Below are 16,765 nucleotides of genomic sequence, written 5' to 3'. Positions count from 1 at the left end.
TAGTGGCTGTACATTGAGCGTCAATCATCACACTTACCCTAGTATCCCTAAAGCTAGCTGTACATTCATACTCAGACTTAGTGTGGTTCGACACAGTAGTGGTTCGTGAGCCAACACCTTCTTCACAGTAACAAGCACCCCGAGCCTGTTCATACTTCTTTTTCTGGAATATCAGTGAAATGGTTGAATGGAATAGACAGAGAGACTTGTCAACTTGTGAATAAAACCGCAAGACATACAGTAGGTTCTCCAAAAGCCTGGTCTGCATAGTAATCGGAAACACAGCTGGCTCACCTGGGCCTCAGTTCTAGAAGAGGTGCCCCAGTGCCTTCTGAAGGGGGAGGACACTTCAGAAAGTTTAGTGTACAGACTTCCTGGACGTGGATAATCAGTGACCCTTGAGAGAAAAAGACTTCTAGAGAAACTCTCCTGTGGGTTTATGTTTGCAGAAATGAAAGCAACAGACTGTATTCTTACAGCATAAAGGCATACAGTATTTACTCATGCAAGACTCAAGCATCACTAGGGAAGTCACACTTAACAGAAGTTTCTTCTTTATTTCTGCTTATGGCTTTCATTGCAGCATGGATGGGATACTGTATAATGTCCGTTAGGAGAAAGACTTTACTTATACTATACAGTACCTTAGTAATGTCCTGCAACTCAGCAGAGAAATGTTCAAGACTGGCTTACCATTAATGCACTACACATCCACTTAGCTCAGTTTAGGGGGATTTCTGAACACCCATCTCCTTTAAAACTTGTTTAAGTCCATAATTGTATATACACCTACATAATAATAAAAACTGATTGTTTGCTGAAATAGAGCGCCTTTCTTCCCAAAAGATTCCAAAGCACCTCGCATATAGGCCATGGTGAAATTGAACCATGACACTGGAGTTAACACCCCTACTCTTATAAGCAATGCTATGGGATTTCTAAAGACCCAGTACAGAAGTTGGAAGCTTTGTTTAACATTTTACCCATAGGACAGTACAGGTACCACCTACAATGAACCTTCCGTCAACAATCTGGGACATTAATCTGGAAATACAAGTCCAAAGGAAGGAGTGCCGTCCGTACAATGACTGTCTAGCGATTTATCAAAGTATGATAATGTTTATAACCAGCTCTTAATCTCAGTAGATCTACACTGGCAAACCTTGCAGTTGATCAGTTTCTCTTCACTTAGTTTTTCATGACAGATGTCAGCATGTAGTAGCAGTAGCAATGGCTTTAAATTTCAATTTGATATTTGATTTCCTAGCAAATGGCAAGGTTTCTTTAAACGATTTTCATTGCCGTTTTTGAGCAAACTTCATTTGTACATTTGTTGTAGCCCGAAGCAGGAGAACGAGGCTTGCCGAGGATTGTGATTAACTGGATTATTTTGTTCCTCACTAAAACGGAAAGACTGGCACGTGCTGATAAGCTCCAGTTCTGAGGGGGAAAAAAAGACTTCCACAGGAAATGTAGGGCAGTCTGAACCGAGATCATGACTAGCATGGCTGTCTGCGCCCTGTGTGTGATACAAATCCAAGAAAGATCCAAGATCCAAATCCAAGCCTAAAACATAGGAGTAGACTGTAGTGACACGAGAGACATGAATGACATGATTTGAAGGAATTATATTTCAGTTTGAAAATTTTACTTATCTTTTCAATTTCATACAGATCCAGGATATCAGAGTTAGATCACTGTAAAGATACTGTATTGGTAATATGGTATAGGTATGGTTGCCTTACTTTTTACAGCAGTATGTTATATATATTAACTCTCAAACTGAATACTAACTAATACAGTGTTTGTGTTGATACTTACACAAATCATACAGCTTTAAAAGCTTTAAAAGGAGCAGATTTAACACATTGGTAACTATAACAAGATTGAAATACCAGGCTCAAATTAAACACACATTAGATTTAACATATTGGTTACTATAACTAGGGTAAAACACTGAGCTCAAATGGAACACACACTAACACAGTAGAATCTGTTAGTTCATTATTCTGCTTTAACAGAGCCTGACTTAAACAATAAAGTAGATCTCTGAGATTTACACTTATAAACACACTGATCAAATTATGGAACAAGGTGCTGAAATTGTTCAGCATGGAATAAATCTTTACTTGTTCCTTTTCAGCCTATACATGCTGACACGGCTACCTACTTGAATATCTGATCGAATTATGCTCTTTTGAGAAACATTATCAAGAACGGTATGTAGAAATATTGGAAATCTGACATTAGCATCAGAACTGAAGTTACCCCAGCATCTGCTCTGAGCTGAATTCTGCCTTGTTAAAGCACCCTTTTCAGAAAAAAATGACTGTTTTTTTTGTATTTTAAATTAGTTTTAATAAATAACTTGGGAAACATAATATCACACCTGTCAACTTTGGAACTGCATGGCAACCTAGAGTATACAGTATCTGGTGACAAGATTTTCAACTTGCTGGAATGTCAAGCTGGTCCCAGACTGACCAATCAGAGACCAGCATTATTTTGTGCAATTGTAAAATATTTATTCCACTTAATAAATTAGTATATAACCTGGTCTCACACACAGGGTTCATACCGTATACTTATGTCTTAAACGTTGAATGCTTTTAGTGGGTCAGGCTCATTAAATTAAACCCATTAAAAACTGTCCTGTGGTTTTCCAGTGTCCGCATGACGCTTTTAATAGATCTTTAGCTCCAATGGGGAGCATGCAGAGTTTGTGCCCTGAGGGCCGTGGAATTTGAGTTTCCAGTTCCTGGTCACAGGCAGAAGCAAGAGTTGCACATTGGATACCAATATTAACATCATCATGCCTCACAATCCCTGATGAACATATGCGCACACACACACAGTCTAATCTGGATCTTTCCATGCTCTCACCAGCCTTGCATTGATTTTCAGTGGTTTATTTTGAATTTGCTGATTGTGATGTGGGCTTCTTCTTCTCTGATCCTTTTTTCCCCCTTATTATATTGTTACTGTCCAAGGTACAGTAGTTTCTCATGCAGTGTGCATTTATTGTTTACAGATAAGTAACGCCGATCCTGAAATAAGCTTTGAGAATTCTTTTCACTCTTTGTTTCTTCATAAAAAGATAAAGCAGAACCCGCCGACATGTTTTAACCTGCTGTGTTAAAACATGTCACCAGCCAACCCAATATGGCATTGGTATGAATGCAAGTGATGAAGAGCCCAGCTTTACAGCGATTCTTGTTTTAAAAGCAGAAAATAAAAAAGAAAAACTAGAAGGACAACTTTCAAAGTTGACTGCACTTATGAAAAACCTTCTCATCATATTCTGCTTATTTTCTCTTGTCCACCCCTGTGTTGTCGCACATGTCCGGGCCTAGAGCACGCAGTGGCTGAGGAAGAGCTGTAGCCTGTGTCAGTGCGTGCAGTCTGACCGTACTCGCTGTGTATTGGCAGTGTCCCCAGCGGCAGAGCGGCTCCGCTATATCCTGGGCGAAGAGGACGACGTGCCCACCCCCACCCTCTTCACTGAGATGGACACCCTGCAGCACGACGGCGAGGAGCTGGAGTGGAAGGAGTCTGCCAGGTCACTCCGTTTATCTGTCTTTCTCGGGGGAAACAGGAATTCTCTCGCACGGTTTCATCCGTCTCACTTTGTACCCAGCTGTAAGATTGTGTATGCACTATACATCCCAGCAAAGGCTGCAGAATACATCCATCTCCCTTTTTTTGCATGATCGTGCAGAGACATACATGGAATTAAAGCCCAGTCCACATAATCTATAGTCCAGCAGGTTGTCTTGTAATCTTTACCTCCTCTGTTGCTAAACACTTGGTAAGAACACAGGCAATTGATCAACTAATTAGCTCAATTACTAAGAGAACTAAGAGAACAACCGCGATGAAAGCCAGAAACCCCTATGGCTCTTAATAACTGGCCGGTCAAGTCTCAATCGCTGCCGTCTCATGCTATGTCCAGCCAGAGATGGCCACTCTCAGGCCTCAAACCTAATTAATTGCATCACTTGTTCTTCCCGACAAAACTAGAAAACAAGAAAAGGCCCGTTGACCTTCACCGAGTTAAAACATTTACACCAGTGGAGTACTGTACTTCTTTTCTGTCCAATCAGTATCATTTTTACAAAAGTATCATTGATTTCAGCCTCTGCAAATTGCCACTCCTTTGGGTGTGTCTCTGTATGTTTGAGATCGTATCTGACATTTTGTCTTGGTGCCGTCATCTTGTTGCCTTGGAATGTGTGTTTTGCTTCTTTTTGGTCAGTTTGTCTCACTGTTTGCCTCAGTACTTCACACTTCTGTGTAGTGGGGCTACTGGTATACAGTATAATGGCTGCCCAGCATCACCCAGGTGGGTGCTGCACTTCAATAGTGAAGTGGATGACCTCCTATGTTAAACATATTGAAATCCTTACTTATTCTTACTACCACTAATTCACACTGCGTCTCTGTTAATCTGCCTGTCTGCGCTGGCTGTCTCTGTGCACTTTTATGGCTTATTTTCAAATACTCTTTGCTTCCTCTGTCTGTTTCTGTCGTTCAATGTGTGTCTGAGGGTGGTTCTTCTTGTCTTTGTGTTGTCTCTCTCTCTCCTTCCTTAGTTTTTCTTTATTCCCTGGTTTCTCCATGCTCCTTTGTATCCCACTTTTTACCCTAATTTTCCTTTGCATGCTACTTTTCTCTGGGACTTCAACAGGAGTGTGTTTTGAGTCCACTGCTGGGATATGACTTGGAAGTAGAGCCTACAAAAGCAGTGGAAAAGAGGGCTGGTCCTCCTGGCTTCCCTCATGTTACAACATGCCAGTGTAATAATGCCTTTCTAATAACATCTTCAAAAGCACATCCCCTCAGTGGTAAATCCCTAACTAATGAAGCTGCAGTAGTGGCTACTGCAACGCCAATATTAACCTTGCCAAAGCCTTTGGAAGAATACAACTGTGCCTTAATATAACAGGCTAGTAAGCTCTTAGAATAAGATCCCCCCTCTCTTTTACCCCTCCTTTCTTCCTGCCACACTCTCTCACACTCACTGGCCTCTCAACTTTCACCCCTTTCACCGAATCAAACACCTTTTTCCACCTTCTGTCTCATTACCTCTGTACCTCAACTGTTTGAAATTGTAACAGTTTGCATATACAGAAATGAGGTTATAAAACTAGGATTCTTTGCCCAGGCATTAATTACCCTAGTGTTCTAGTTTTTTAACAAAAATTAAGTTAAACACCACACTTAATAAATCACTGCTCCCATTAACATTTCAGTTAAGGAATTGAGACAGTGGAGACAAAAGTCAGAAGATACTGGGGGTCATGGGAGCAAAGATTGGGAAGCCTGTTCTTAAAAGAGAGAAGAGATGCCTGGTCCAGTTCTAGAGACAAACTAGCACTGCAGGATTTTGATCCAACCAATTTTCTCCAAAATCTTTACTGCTTTACAGTGAATTTTCAGTTCTCATAGTCTAGAAAAATATATTTTAGGTCTAAAATGTATAACCAGGGGACTCCAAAAGGCAGCAGGTGATTAGAAAATATAAAATATTGCTTTTAATAATGTTAGTCACTGAGGTAGAGCAACATCATGGATGAAAAAGCAAATACATAAATTGGTGAACCAGTTAATACTGGAGCTTTACACAGGATCAGAAAAATCATAATTAGGTTAGGGTTTATGGTCCTTGCTTTTGTCTTATGAAAATCATAAACACAATTACACACTCTATCTAACACTCTATCTAGCACTTGAAGATCAATGCTGGTGGCTTGTGAGGAGAATGGAGCTCCTGACCTCTCTCAGAGGACCATGTGCAAGTTGGGTACAGAGGGCAGAATTCTTCTAGAGGTCAGCAGAAGCCTGGTGCTCATGTTTGAGTGTGTGTGTCTCTCAGGTGGGTGAAGTTTGAGGAGAAGGTGGAAGAAGGCGGTGAGAGGTGGAGCAAGCCCCACGTGTCCACACTGTCCCTGCACAGCCTGTTTGAGCTGCGCACCTGCCTGCAGACTGGCACCATCCTGTTGGATCTTGATGGCTACTCCCTGCCACAGATCGTAGGTATGACATGCTGGAGATGCTGTGCTTACCATGTAGCAGATCAATGAATTTATTTATTTTTGGCAGTTCCAAGCATTAAGAGAACTAATGCTCACATTAGTGTCCATGGACGACCACAGACAGGAGATGACATGGCCGAAACAGTCAGAGATTGTAGAAATGAGAAATGGAGGCAAAAGTCCCACCGTTAAATAAAATGAATATCTGTACTGATGTACAGCCTGTCTAGAATGAAGTCAAATTCAATTGCAGACTAGTCCAGGACATACAATCTCGGGCGATACAATCTGAGTATGATTCAGATGCTATCCTTCCAGACCGCATGTGTTTCTTTCAGACGATATTATCGAGCGTCAGGTGGAGGAAGGGCTGATCAACCCCGAGCTCCGGGACAAGATCAGCTTCGTGCTGCTCCGGAAGCACCGGCACCAGACCAAGAAGCCCATCCACCGCTCGCTGGCGGACATCGGCAAGTCCGTCTCCACCTCCTCCACCAGTGAGTCCCCGGAACTCCACCTCCCTGTCTGGCCTTGCCTCTCTTTCTGTATTGTACACTATGTATAGAATGTATGTGTGACCTGCTCTCTAAAAACAGGGTCTGTTAAGTTCCCAGTACAGTAGGGTCTTGACATTCTTGAGGTCTTGAACAGTCAAATTCACATATAACCAAGTGCACCGCTATACTGTCACTTAATGTTCAGTGGTATATGTATGGTTGAAAGACGTACAGTAAGTAACCCTCCCTATATGATCATTAAAGTACTGATGCACTGGATTTAAGTTATTAGTATTATAAGTTATTAATTTAAATTAAAAAACATGAGTAATCACAACGTTCTGCTGTGGGCAGCCTATGACATCCTCCCATCACCAACAAATCTATCCAAGTCAGGGAAGATCCACTGTGCAGGCTCAGGGGAGTGGGGGTACCATGACACATATCCTCTCTGGACATCCTGGAGAAAGAGAGAAGGAAGAAAGGGCAAGCTCATGAAGGATCTACAAGCGCAGTTGCATTTGTCAAGGAGGGTGAGAAGCAGACAAGGTCAAGGAAAATCAAAGATTCTGTCTTGCATAGAGCTCCATCACGGGATATGAGAGTGGATCTTGGAGAAAGGCTGCATTTTCCAGATGTTGTACAAGCATCCATAAAGATGTGGTGATGTGGTCCACAGAAGTGAGAAAGATCATCCTCTTTGATCTGATGGTACCGTTGGAGGAAGGATGTGAGGAGGTCTTTAAGAGCATAAGTGCCACATACAGTACACTGTAGTACAGATTTACAGAGGGAAAGGGTGGCAGACATGGTTGTTCCCAGTGAAGGTTGGTGCAGAGGATTTCCCACACAATCAGTGTGGATAATGCTTCCAGCTGTTGCGCTGATTGGGAGGGACAGAAAGACAGCACTTCAAAGACTGGGAGAGGCAGCGAAGAGAGAGAACCTTATGCTGGAGGCCAGGAGTAGATGAGTAGTGACTGGCTATCACTGCTGACCCGCCAGCAGGAGGGCAATAAGGATAAGGGTCAAAACTCCTGATGAAATCTGGATTCCATCAGATGACATCAGTTCCTGGCCAACAGCAATAATCTATTGATTTAGGAGAGCGACGGTAGATGTATATAGTGTAAGAAGCTTTAAGATGACAACATGAATCCCTCCTCTGCATCCAGCACATGCCTGCACTTTCAGTCTCTGCCTCTTTGCTGATTGGCACACCTCACTGTAATGAAACTGGCAATATAACTGTTGGTGAGCCTATAAAGACATCTCCAGCCTGTTATTCGCCATATTGGCAACAAGGAAACTGGAGCGTTCGGTGCAATATAAAAACAAGAACACCCTGAGACGCACATCCTGGGTAAGGGGTACATGGGCAGAGGGCAGGAAGAGGCTCACCCACTAGCTAGATTCGTCTCACAATGCTACTCTGTTGCGCCGCTAATTTGAAAGCTGCTACTAGCAGATGTTGGGTTGGTTTCATCCCGCTCTGCTCTTCTTTCATCCAATATTCTGTTGTCCAGACCGAATTACGTATAAAAAACTCGCAAAATGTTTAATTCCCAGATGTCGAGACTCTACTGAATTTATTTTTAAAATAGCGATGGCCAACATTTTAATACAGGTGTGACCTTATAAATTGGGATCACAAGCCAGAAGAGACTTGCTGGATCCTGTAATACGGTTTTGGAAAAACGGGTTGTACAGTATGTAACCATGAGAAACAAGATTCCCATCATGTAGAAAATGGTCCATTTCAGGTTTTGCTGGATTCATTTGGGTACACGATGACAGCCACTGCATATTATATACGCATAAGTTATGTGTCTGCTTAAATATGAAGAAAAAGCTAATTTTATCTGGACTATAGTTCACAATCTTTCTGCTCACAATCTCTCTGGAAACATTCTTTAAATTCTTAAATGCAAAGAGTTGAATAGTCCTAAATCTCTCATACAGAAATTGTTGAAAAAGAACATCTGAAACACTTCAGGTTCATTCATCCCGCTGCTTCTCCAACGAACGTCACAGTGTGTCAGTTCCTAACTGAGAATAGAGGCAAGGCAACATGCACCCTGAAGAGGATGCCAGACCACCACTAAACACACAGGGGCAATTTATAGACTATTAACCTAAACTACACATCTCGAGGCACTTTCATGTTCTGCATACAGCATGTAGGTAATGTAACCATCAATAACATCAGAGAACATAGCACCAATATACAAGGCCTATTTTTTTAGGGATCTTCTTTTTCTATTTTACTATTTTCTGTCCCCACCTTCAGTGCCAGAGAGGATGAGGTCCCTGTGAAGTTCTTCTGTAATGATTTATTATGATCAGAATGGTGATTGGTTTACAGAGAGTCAGCTGAGTGGCAGATACTGCAGGAATGTTTCTTGACAAGTCGTAACTCTCAGCACTTTGTTGTGATGTAAAACTTTGGCAGTGCTTGAAAGATTTTTTTTTTCCCCATTTAAAATTATGTCACACGCAGAGATTATTTAAAAAATGCCATTCAGCTGACCGGGGCAACTGTAATCTTTAACTGAATCAAACAGCCCTTTCACTAATGTTCTTCTCCTTTTCTGTTTTCCCTCTAAACCCAAATCTTACCACCCCGTCTTGTCTTGATATTTTTTCTCTCTGCATCTGTGTGTTCTTTCTCGGGACCACTTCCCCACTCTTACCTTTATTTCTCTCTTCTCCTCTTCATAAATCCACACTTTTTTCTTGTTTTCTCCATCTTCTTTCTTCCACTCTCTCTTCTGTCTCAACCCTACTCTTTCTCGGTCTCTGCCCCTTTTCTCCCTCTCAAAACTGCCTCCCTCTGTCTCTCTTCCCCCCCCGGCCTCTTTCTCTCCCCTTCTCTCCCCCTGCTTGGGGGCAGACCGCAGCCCCAGCCGGAGTCCCAGTGCTGGGGCTGGTTTCCATCGCTCCACAGAGGACCTGTGCATGAGGCAGGCCAGGAGCTACGGGCGTCTGCGTAAGTCCTGCTGATCCAACTTTTCTCCTCCTCCTCTACTGGAAAGGAGGCTCGTACGGAAGCTGCAATATGGCAGTGCTGCATCCGTTCCTCAGAAAATTCCTAATTTCATTACGGGCAGAACTAAGCCCACATTCTAAAAAGCCCCTTTCTAATGTCTCACACCAAACCTCTCACTTAACCTGTTACAGCATGCCCAAAGGGAATAGTGGGTAAAAAGGAAAGCATTTTGATGTGAGGTTTCCACAATGTGTCCATTACTTTTTCCCTCCAATTGACCTCTTTCCCCTCCTATTTTAGTTGTCTATTAATTATGTTACTAGACACAGGTGGAAATCGGAGAGGTCACGGCTGGGTCAGCCCTCAACAGTAGACCGTTGTGTTGGGCAACAAGGGCACAAGGCCTGGAATGAAATAATTGTGATACAGAAGCAAATAACAGCAGGGACAGAGACAGAGGCTTAAGGTTTGATCCAAGACAGCCTCTGTGAATGCAGGAAGTCTGAGTCAGTCCACATAGAAAAACTGGTAGATTGCTGAGTGTTATATAATGTTCCAGGCTTTGGTTAGCTTAACATAACTCCTCAGAGCTTAGAAGAGATTACAATTTCAAAGCTTCATGATGCAAACTGCAAGTCCCCACACAAAGGAAAAACGTGGTTCTTTTTCAAGTTGTACAGACAAATAGCTCCTTACTCCTGACACCACTTGAGTTACGCTATTTCACTTAAGGCTACTAGACACTGAAGACCAGAACTTCTCAATTTGAGAGTGAGAACTGGAGAATGCTCAAAAGCAGGTATAGCAACCAGTCAAAAAAGAAGTGCTTCCTTTCACACAAGCTGCTGTTACACAGTGCAGCTCAAGTGCTTCGGGAGTGGCAAACTATTCCTAACTCACAGGTGCCCCCGCTTCCTCTGTGTGAGAAGCCCATGTGCTGAGCAGCAAGAGCGCGTGAAAAGAGCAGCGAGCACCATCTTGACTCATGAGATGCTGATGTCACTGCTGGTTCAAGTGGTAATGCCTTTTCTTATTTCCCCTGGTTCCACGCAGGTCATGCACAAAGCAGGAGCATGAATGACATTTCTGACACCCCCAGCACTGACCAGGTAAATCAACGCTTCTTCTATTTGGAGTGATTTCAGAAACCGCCTCTTAGATATACAGAGCACAACATTTGTACAATACCTATTCTTTTTCAAGATTACGGTAAACAAGTAGTGTTACTTTAAAGCAGTCTATATTATATTATTATATCCTTATATTATATTATTATATTATATCCTTTGCCTACTGCCCTGTCTCTCTCACACCTGAAGAAGGCTCCACGGCCGAAACGTTGTGTTCTCTTTCTTCTTTTTTTCAGCATGGAATAAACCTATTACTTGTTCCTTTGCAGCCTACGCATGCTGACGCAGCTACCCACCTATATTATATTGTGACTTTTCAAAGAGTTGGTACCTCAGTCTCAATTCCGTTATTGTTTATTTTTGCGTCCTCATTAACTGCTGCTGTCACTCCAGCTTTGGGGGAGCTTAGGAAGGTAACAGTCAGGCCTTGTTCCTATTTACCATCATAAACAAGGCTGGGTCTGATTCTCTGGAGGTGGGAGAAATCCTGGTCTAGTAAACAGTCATGTGAAGGGACCTTAATCTCTTTACAACTCGCCTCCAAAGCCGCTGGGATACCTTGCTGGAATATAAGGCAAAAGAGGGCATTTTAGAAAAGCCACTGGCCGAAACCTGCTGTTAGGTCACTCTTCGGTCATGCTAAAGAAATGGAGAAGAAAGTTACTTAATACTCTGAGGTATTCACAATCTGATTTTATATTATTTTTATACCTGGGGTCACCATAGATCGTAGGGCAGCATGTTTTGACCCTGGTGACAAAGGTTTTATATCTTCAAAGCTCCCCCCCGCAGCCTCCCACATTAGCTGGGGATTAATTAATTTTTACTGGACATGAATATAACACCTGCTATGCCTCCTTTTCATCTGTTCGTCGGTGTCCTTGTTCACAGTGGGATCTGGCTCACAGACTTAAAAACCCGAAAATCTAAACTGATTTCCCTCAGCCAAATCACTGCATGGTACCAGGGGGCTGTATTAGAAACCCCAGTGCATGAAAGCACCCCAGGTCTGAAGTCATGCTGCTATTTTAGTTTTACCTCCCAAGCACACACGCAGTCTGGGCTTTAACTGGGGACTTATGGGGGGAAAGCAACAACAATTCAGGCTTGTTCATATTGCTGAAAAAACAACATCAATTTGACTTTCAAAGTGGCATTAAAAGATTATGAAATGATTTTGCCTAAGCACTTGCCATTCCTTGTGCACGTGGTGGGAGGGCAAGTATTTCTTAGAAACCTACCAGGGTGCACTGTCATTCTTTACAGTAGGAGACCTGAATCATGCAGGCAGAACATTCTTGACACTATAAAACGCTCAATGAAGGAACATTCAGTGTTCTTCTGTGTTTAGATTTAGATGGGACAATTCCTGCGTTATCAAAAAAAATATTCCCAACATGTTTTTTTTCCCCATGTGTTACATAGTATATGTCCTTTATGATGAAATAGAGACCATATATTTATAGTAATCTTGCAAAATGTGAATACCAAGCAAGTATTAAGGCAATCATGGTAATGTAATTACTCAACATGGACTACAAATAACTCTTGGTACCTGGTGTTTCCTTCCTTCGGTTTCAGGATCAGCATATTTGAAATACCTATTGTATATTTACCAGGTACAATATGCGGATTTAAAATGCTTCCCTCGGCCAAACACCCCAGTGCTCTTTTTGAATATTGACTCTCAGTGGTGTCCTAATGAGAATACCAGAGGGCATGGCAGGATGTCTGTACAGAAATGTATTGAGCTGCATTGAAAACTGCGGAGTTTTCTCTCTGGCCCACGTTTTCATAGTGTCACATGTAGTCATCAGAGACAGTGACATTTAACAGTTGGCAAACAATGTCTGCTGCACACCGCTGCCTAATTAAACTTTTCCATGATTAATGTGGTGACTTTTGCATTTTACCATGGTCCTTTAATCCACATTACAATGATTCACCCTGTTTCCATTACATTTTAATTTAATTGAAAGTTGCTGTCACAGTGTTCTACTTCCATAGACAGTGATTATGGGGTGAGAAGTTACCACACTACAAAAGCCCCTGGAATTGTGCTTTCTGTTTACATGGTATAATAATTAACTTTCTGCATGATGATCAATCATGGCAGCCAGATCCAGTTCCGCCTTCCTTAGTGCAACTCAGAACTACAGTGATGAAACTCCAAGTGGTTAACTGTCTATCATGAATGTTTATATTCATGACCAGTTTATTTTTTTGCGCTTGATTATAGAAGCTTGTTAAATGTTTGTTGTTGTTTAAATAAAAAAAAAACAGTAAGATATGGTAGGAAACAGGCTGATTGATTTTGGCCAGTTTAATTAAGCAACCCATAGCTGGAAGCTTAAATCAAAGTTCCTGGCCACTGTAGAGTGCATTGTAGCAAAGGAAAAATCTGCTCCCTGCATTCTATTTTACTGCTGTCTTTGTCTAACTGCACATCTTAGTGATGTTTGGACAAACTGAAATTCAGAGGTACAACTGAATTATCTAATACTTTCATTCCTTCCTCCCCTTAATCTGTCATCCCTAAAAGTTAATAATACAAGTTTTTACAGTATTTATCAAGCGTACAAGCTCCCAGTAATATTTTCAGGGCTGTATATTGCCCCTATCGCATTGGCTGCATTTATTGCATTTACATAATTCTATAAGTAAGTTTCTTACATGAAGAAAGCAATATTAGTTGTTGGTCATTTCAAGCTTGTCACCTTGTTTTAATGGCAAACATGTTCATGTAAAAAAAAAAATCTGTAAGTGTTTTTCTTTCATTTTTGCAGTTTGTACTAAAGCTTCCAGTTAATAGAGTAAATGGAGAAACATGTGCAAGCAGTAGTGTGGGAGCATCACATTCCCAGTGTGTTCAAACATGAAGATCAGTACCTGCGTCACAGGCGGGGTCCCAGGTGTGTCCTGCTCTAACTCTGTCTCTGGCCTGTGTCCTCAGCTGAAGAACAAGTTCATGAAGAAGATCCCGCGGGACGCCGAAGCCTCAAATGTGCTGGTGGGGGAGGTGGACTTCCTGGACAAGCCCTTCGTGGCGTTTGTGCGGCTGGCGCAGGCCACCACGCTGGGCGGGCTCACCGAGGTGCCCGTGCCCACCAGGTCAGCCCTCGCCATGTCCCGACGGTGAAAAAGTGACTCTGGGAGCATCCACTGTTGCAAAGCCCAGAACAGAGCAGTGGCTGAGGTCTATTTGACATTAGGTATCGACCATCCCAGAAGAGCCAGTTCTCACTTCAACAAACTTGGGAGAGATTAAGACATCACTCTTAAACAGGGTCACAGTGTTACACCACCTGCCAGCTCCCATCTCTCTCTGAAACATCTCTCTCTGCGATCACTACTGAATATCAGACAAAATATAGGACTTGTAATACTGACAATATACAGTATATACCTGTATATATTACAGCTATGCTGGGAGAAAGTAATCAGACCATAACCTGCTAAAGAGTTGTATTCTGCTTGTTACTGTTTCAGCCAGCTGCATATTGCACTCTCTCTGACTTTGCCTGTCTCTCCCTGTGTCCCCCAGGTTCCTGTTTGTTTTGCTTGGTCCCCATGGAAAAGCGAAATCCTACAACGAGATAGGAAGGGCCATTGCCACGCTCATGGTGGATGATGTAAGCATGAGACTACAAGAAAGATGCTTGCTTGAGAACGTCGAGTCACTGGCCTGTATGTCATTACTGTGTTGTGGAGCTCTGGGCTGTAACCAGATTGGTCCAAGTACTAGGTTGTAAATTGAATCAAAAACGAACAGAAGGCTCTGGAAAGACTCAGATGGTAAAGATTTGAGCTGTACAGCACCAAGATGCAGATCCAAGCCTGGGTCATGTCAGAAGTTGTCTTTGACCAGTATTCCTGAAACGCACAATCAGCAGAGTGTTTGCCAGGGTCTGGTCTGGGATTAATCCGTTGGGACTCCTCGGGCACTCGGCAGAGCCGTGACTCTTTTCTGGGAGCCTAACAGCGGACTCTCCTGTGATTCTCTGTAGAGCGTGCGGTGCCAAACGATGGACAACAGGAAGATTATGACAACTTGCTTGTCAGGTCGTCTTTATTCTGCCTGTATATTGCAGGAGTCATGGCTGCCAGCTAAGATACAGAAACTTTTAGCATATCCAGATTTAATGTTTATAACATGAAAAATAAAGGAAAATGATCCTTCCTGCCCAACAGTAGTTTCGAGTGGTGACATCTGTCCATTGACCAGCTAATCTGCACAGTTTAGAGTGAAAGTTTTGATTTCATTGGAGCAATACTGCAGTTGTCACTTAAACTCAGGAGCACATCAGCCCCAAAGCAATCAAAGCCAACACGAGTTTTCAATCACACTGAAAGTACGTCGGGCTATGAGGTTTGTAGGGTTGCATCAACCTTCCACAAAAATTGTCTTAATGCAGAAGCTGTGAACAGCAGCAAAACAATGCAGGTCCAAAATGGCAAGAACACTCTTGCTTTTACTGTATTGCTTTCAAATCCTTCTGTGACAAGGCAATAAAGACCAAGGCATAAGAAGATTTGCAAACAGCATTGAAATTTGAAGTGCACATCATTTTTACTCTTGTCATCATTTTTGACATTGTTGTGTGAACAGCATTACAATTTTAATTCCAAATTACAATATACAGTTTAATCATGTACTGTATATTGCCCTGTTGTTGCTGTATAAACTGCACAATGACTGCTGGGAACTCGGGACATATTGTACTTCAGGAAATATGTTAAATAATTATATAAACCTTCTATAGTTGCATCTGGCGGTGTGTGATGCCTTTTTCTCAGAAGTTTGCTCTTTGTGGCTGCCTTCCCCAGAGAAGAACTGTGGTCACATTGGGTAGGATGTTCCTGGCTTAAGGAATTCAGCGGTCTATATGCATACAACATTTGCAATGTTAATTTACCATGTAATTAAAGGAAAAAAGTAACCTAAAGTCAATAGCCATCTGATATAATATCAGTATCAAGAAAAATGTTTAAACTAACATTTGTAAAAGAGGTACAGTATAATCCTTCTTGCGCAGCTACTTCTCCACAAACAGGGATTTAAACAAAAGCTAATTTTTCAATCCAAAGATCTTTCTCAAGCCCTGTCTCTCCATTATTAAATGGATTCCTTAAAAGATTTATTTCAGTTTCCGGATAGTTTTGTGTTAATCTCCTATATGGGATAAAACTAAATAGATGTTAACTTTAGTGTGGTTGTTAATGGCGTTTGAATAGGCCCCTGAGCTCTGCTAACTCTTCAATCACTTAGGTTCTCAAACGCTTCTTAAAACTTTGCTTAGGACTTGAGTAAATACATTTTTACTGCTCAATCAATGGCTTTCCTTCTCTTGTATACTGTATTCTATATAGTTTATATATAGAGTATATAGTATAGTTATTTATAGTTTATCTGTGTGCTGCATGGTATCTCTGTGATGTGACCTGTGTCTGTCTTTGCTTCTGGTGCGTGATTGCCCTTGTTGTGCAGCTCTTCAGTGATGTGGCGTATAAGGCGCGGGACAGAGAGGACCTGATCGCAGGCATTGACGAGTTTCTGGATGAGGTCATTGTTCTTCCTCCTGGGGAGTGGGACCCCACAATCCGCATAGAACCACCAAAGAAATTGCCCTCTGCTGAGAAGAGGTCAGCTGAATGACCTCTTTCACACAAACAGTACACTGGACACTCACACCCACCCAGAAACAAATGATCAGCTAAACAGAACATATTTTTCTTTGATATTGCATGCACTATTAAACTGCATACTCACACTGATTCACACTGAAGACCCACATTCACTGCACACCCAATAAACATCCCATGCACCAACACAGTAGGTGAGAACAGGTGTTCTAGGAAGGTTTTGTTAATCAGTATGACAAACTGTTACTGTATTACAAGCACTTTGTTCAGCGATGTGTATCTCACACCTTACTGTTTCACATGCATGCCTTGCTTGGAGTGTGGAGATTTTCTTTCCTATTATTAAGAACATTTACACATCTTTGCACCAATTATCCAAATAAATGCTTCAGCTACTCGGCATTCAGTGTTCATTTGAGAAAGAAATACGTGCTGTATTAAAACAGCTGCTAAGTGTACACCATCTGAAAC

The 16,765-nt window shown here is 42.0% G+C and overlaps 1 protein-coding gene across 7 annotated transcripts in view; it reads left to right on the top strand.

Moving 5' to 3' along the window:
* slc4a5a (solute carrier family 4 member 5a) overlaps positions 1 to 16,765 on the top strand; it is a 50,515-nt gene that overhangs the window by 8,197 nt on the left and 25,553 nt on the right. For 6 of the 7 annotated variants that reach the window (XM_069181556.1, XM_069181565.1, XM_069181548.1 and 3 more), the window contains 8 exons: positions 3,430 to 3,559; positions 5,876 to 6,036; positions 6,374 to 6,532; positions 9,426 to 9,521; positions 10,575 to 10,630; positions 13,605 to 13,762; positions 14,196 to 14,283; positions 16,140 to 16,294. In XM_069181556.1, coding sequence (XP_069037657.1) covers positions 3,430 to 3,559; positions 5,876 to 6,036; positions 6,374 to 6,532; positions 9,426 to 9,521; positions 10,575 to 10,630; positions 13,605 to 13,762; positions 14,196 to 14,283; positions 16,140 to 16,294 — 1,003 coding nt within the window. The remainder of the gene's footprint in view (positions 1 to 3,429; positions 3,560 to 5,875; positions 6,037 to 6,373; positions 6,533 to 9,425; positions 9,522 to 10,574; positions 10,631 to 13,604; positions 13,763 to 14,195; positions 14,284 to 16,139; positions 16,295 to 16,765) is intronic. The other variant, XM_069181573.1, reaches the window with a different exon arrangement.

Source organism: Lepisosteus oculatus, chromosome 2 (genome assembly GCF_040954835.1).
Source record: "Lepisosteus oculatus isolate fLepOcu1 chromosome 2, fLepOcu1.hap2, whole genome shotgun sequence".
NCBI classification, from domain to species: Eukaryota; Metazoa; Chordata; class Actinopteri; order Semionotiformes; family Lepisosteidae; genus Lepisosteus; species Lepisosteus oculatus.
The sequence above is the reverse complement of the archived record's forward strand: the minus strand, read 5'-3'. Positions and strand labels throughout refer to the sequence as shown.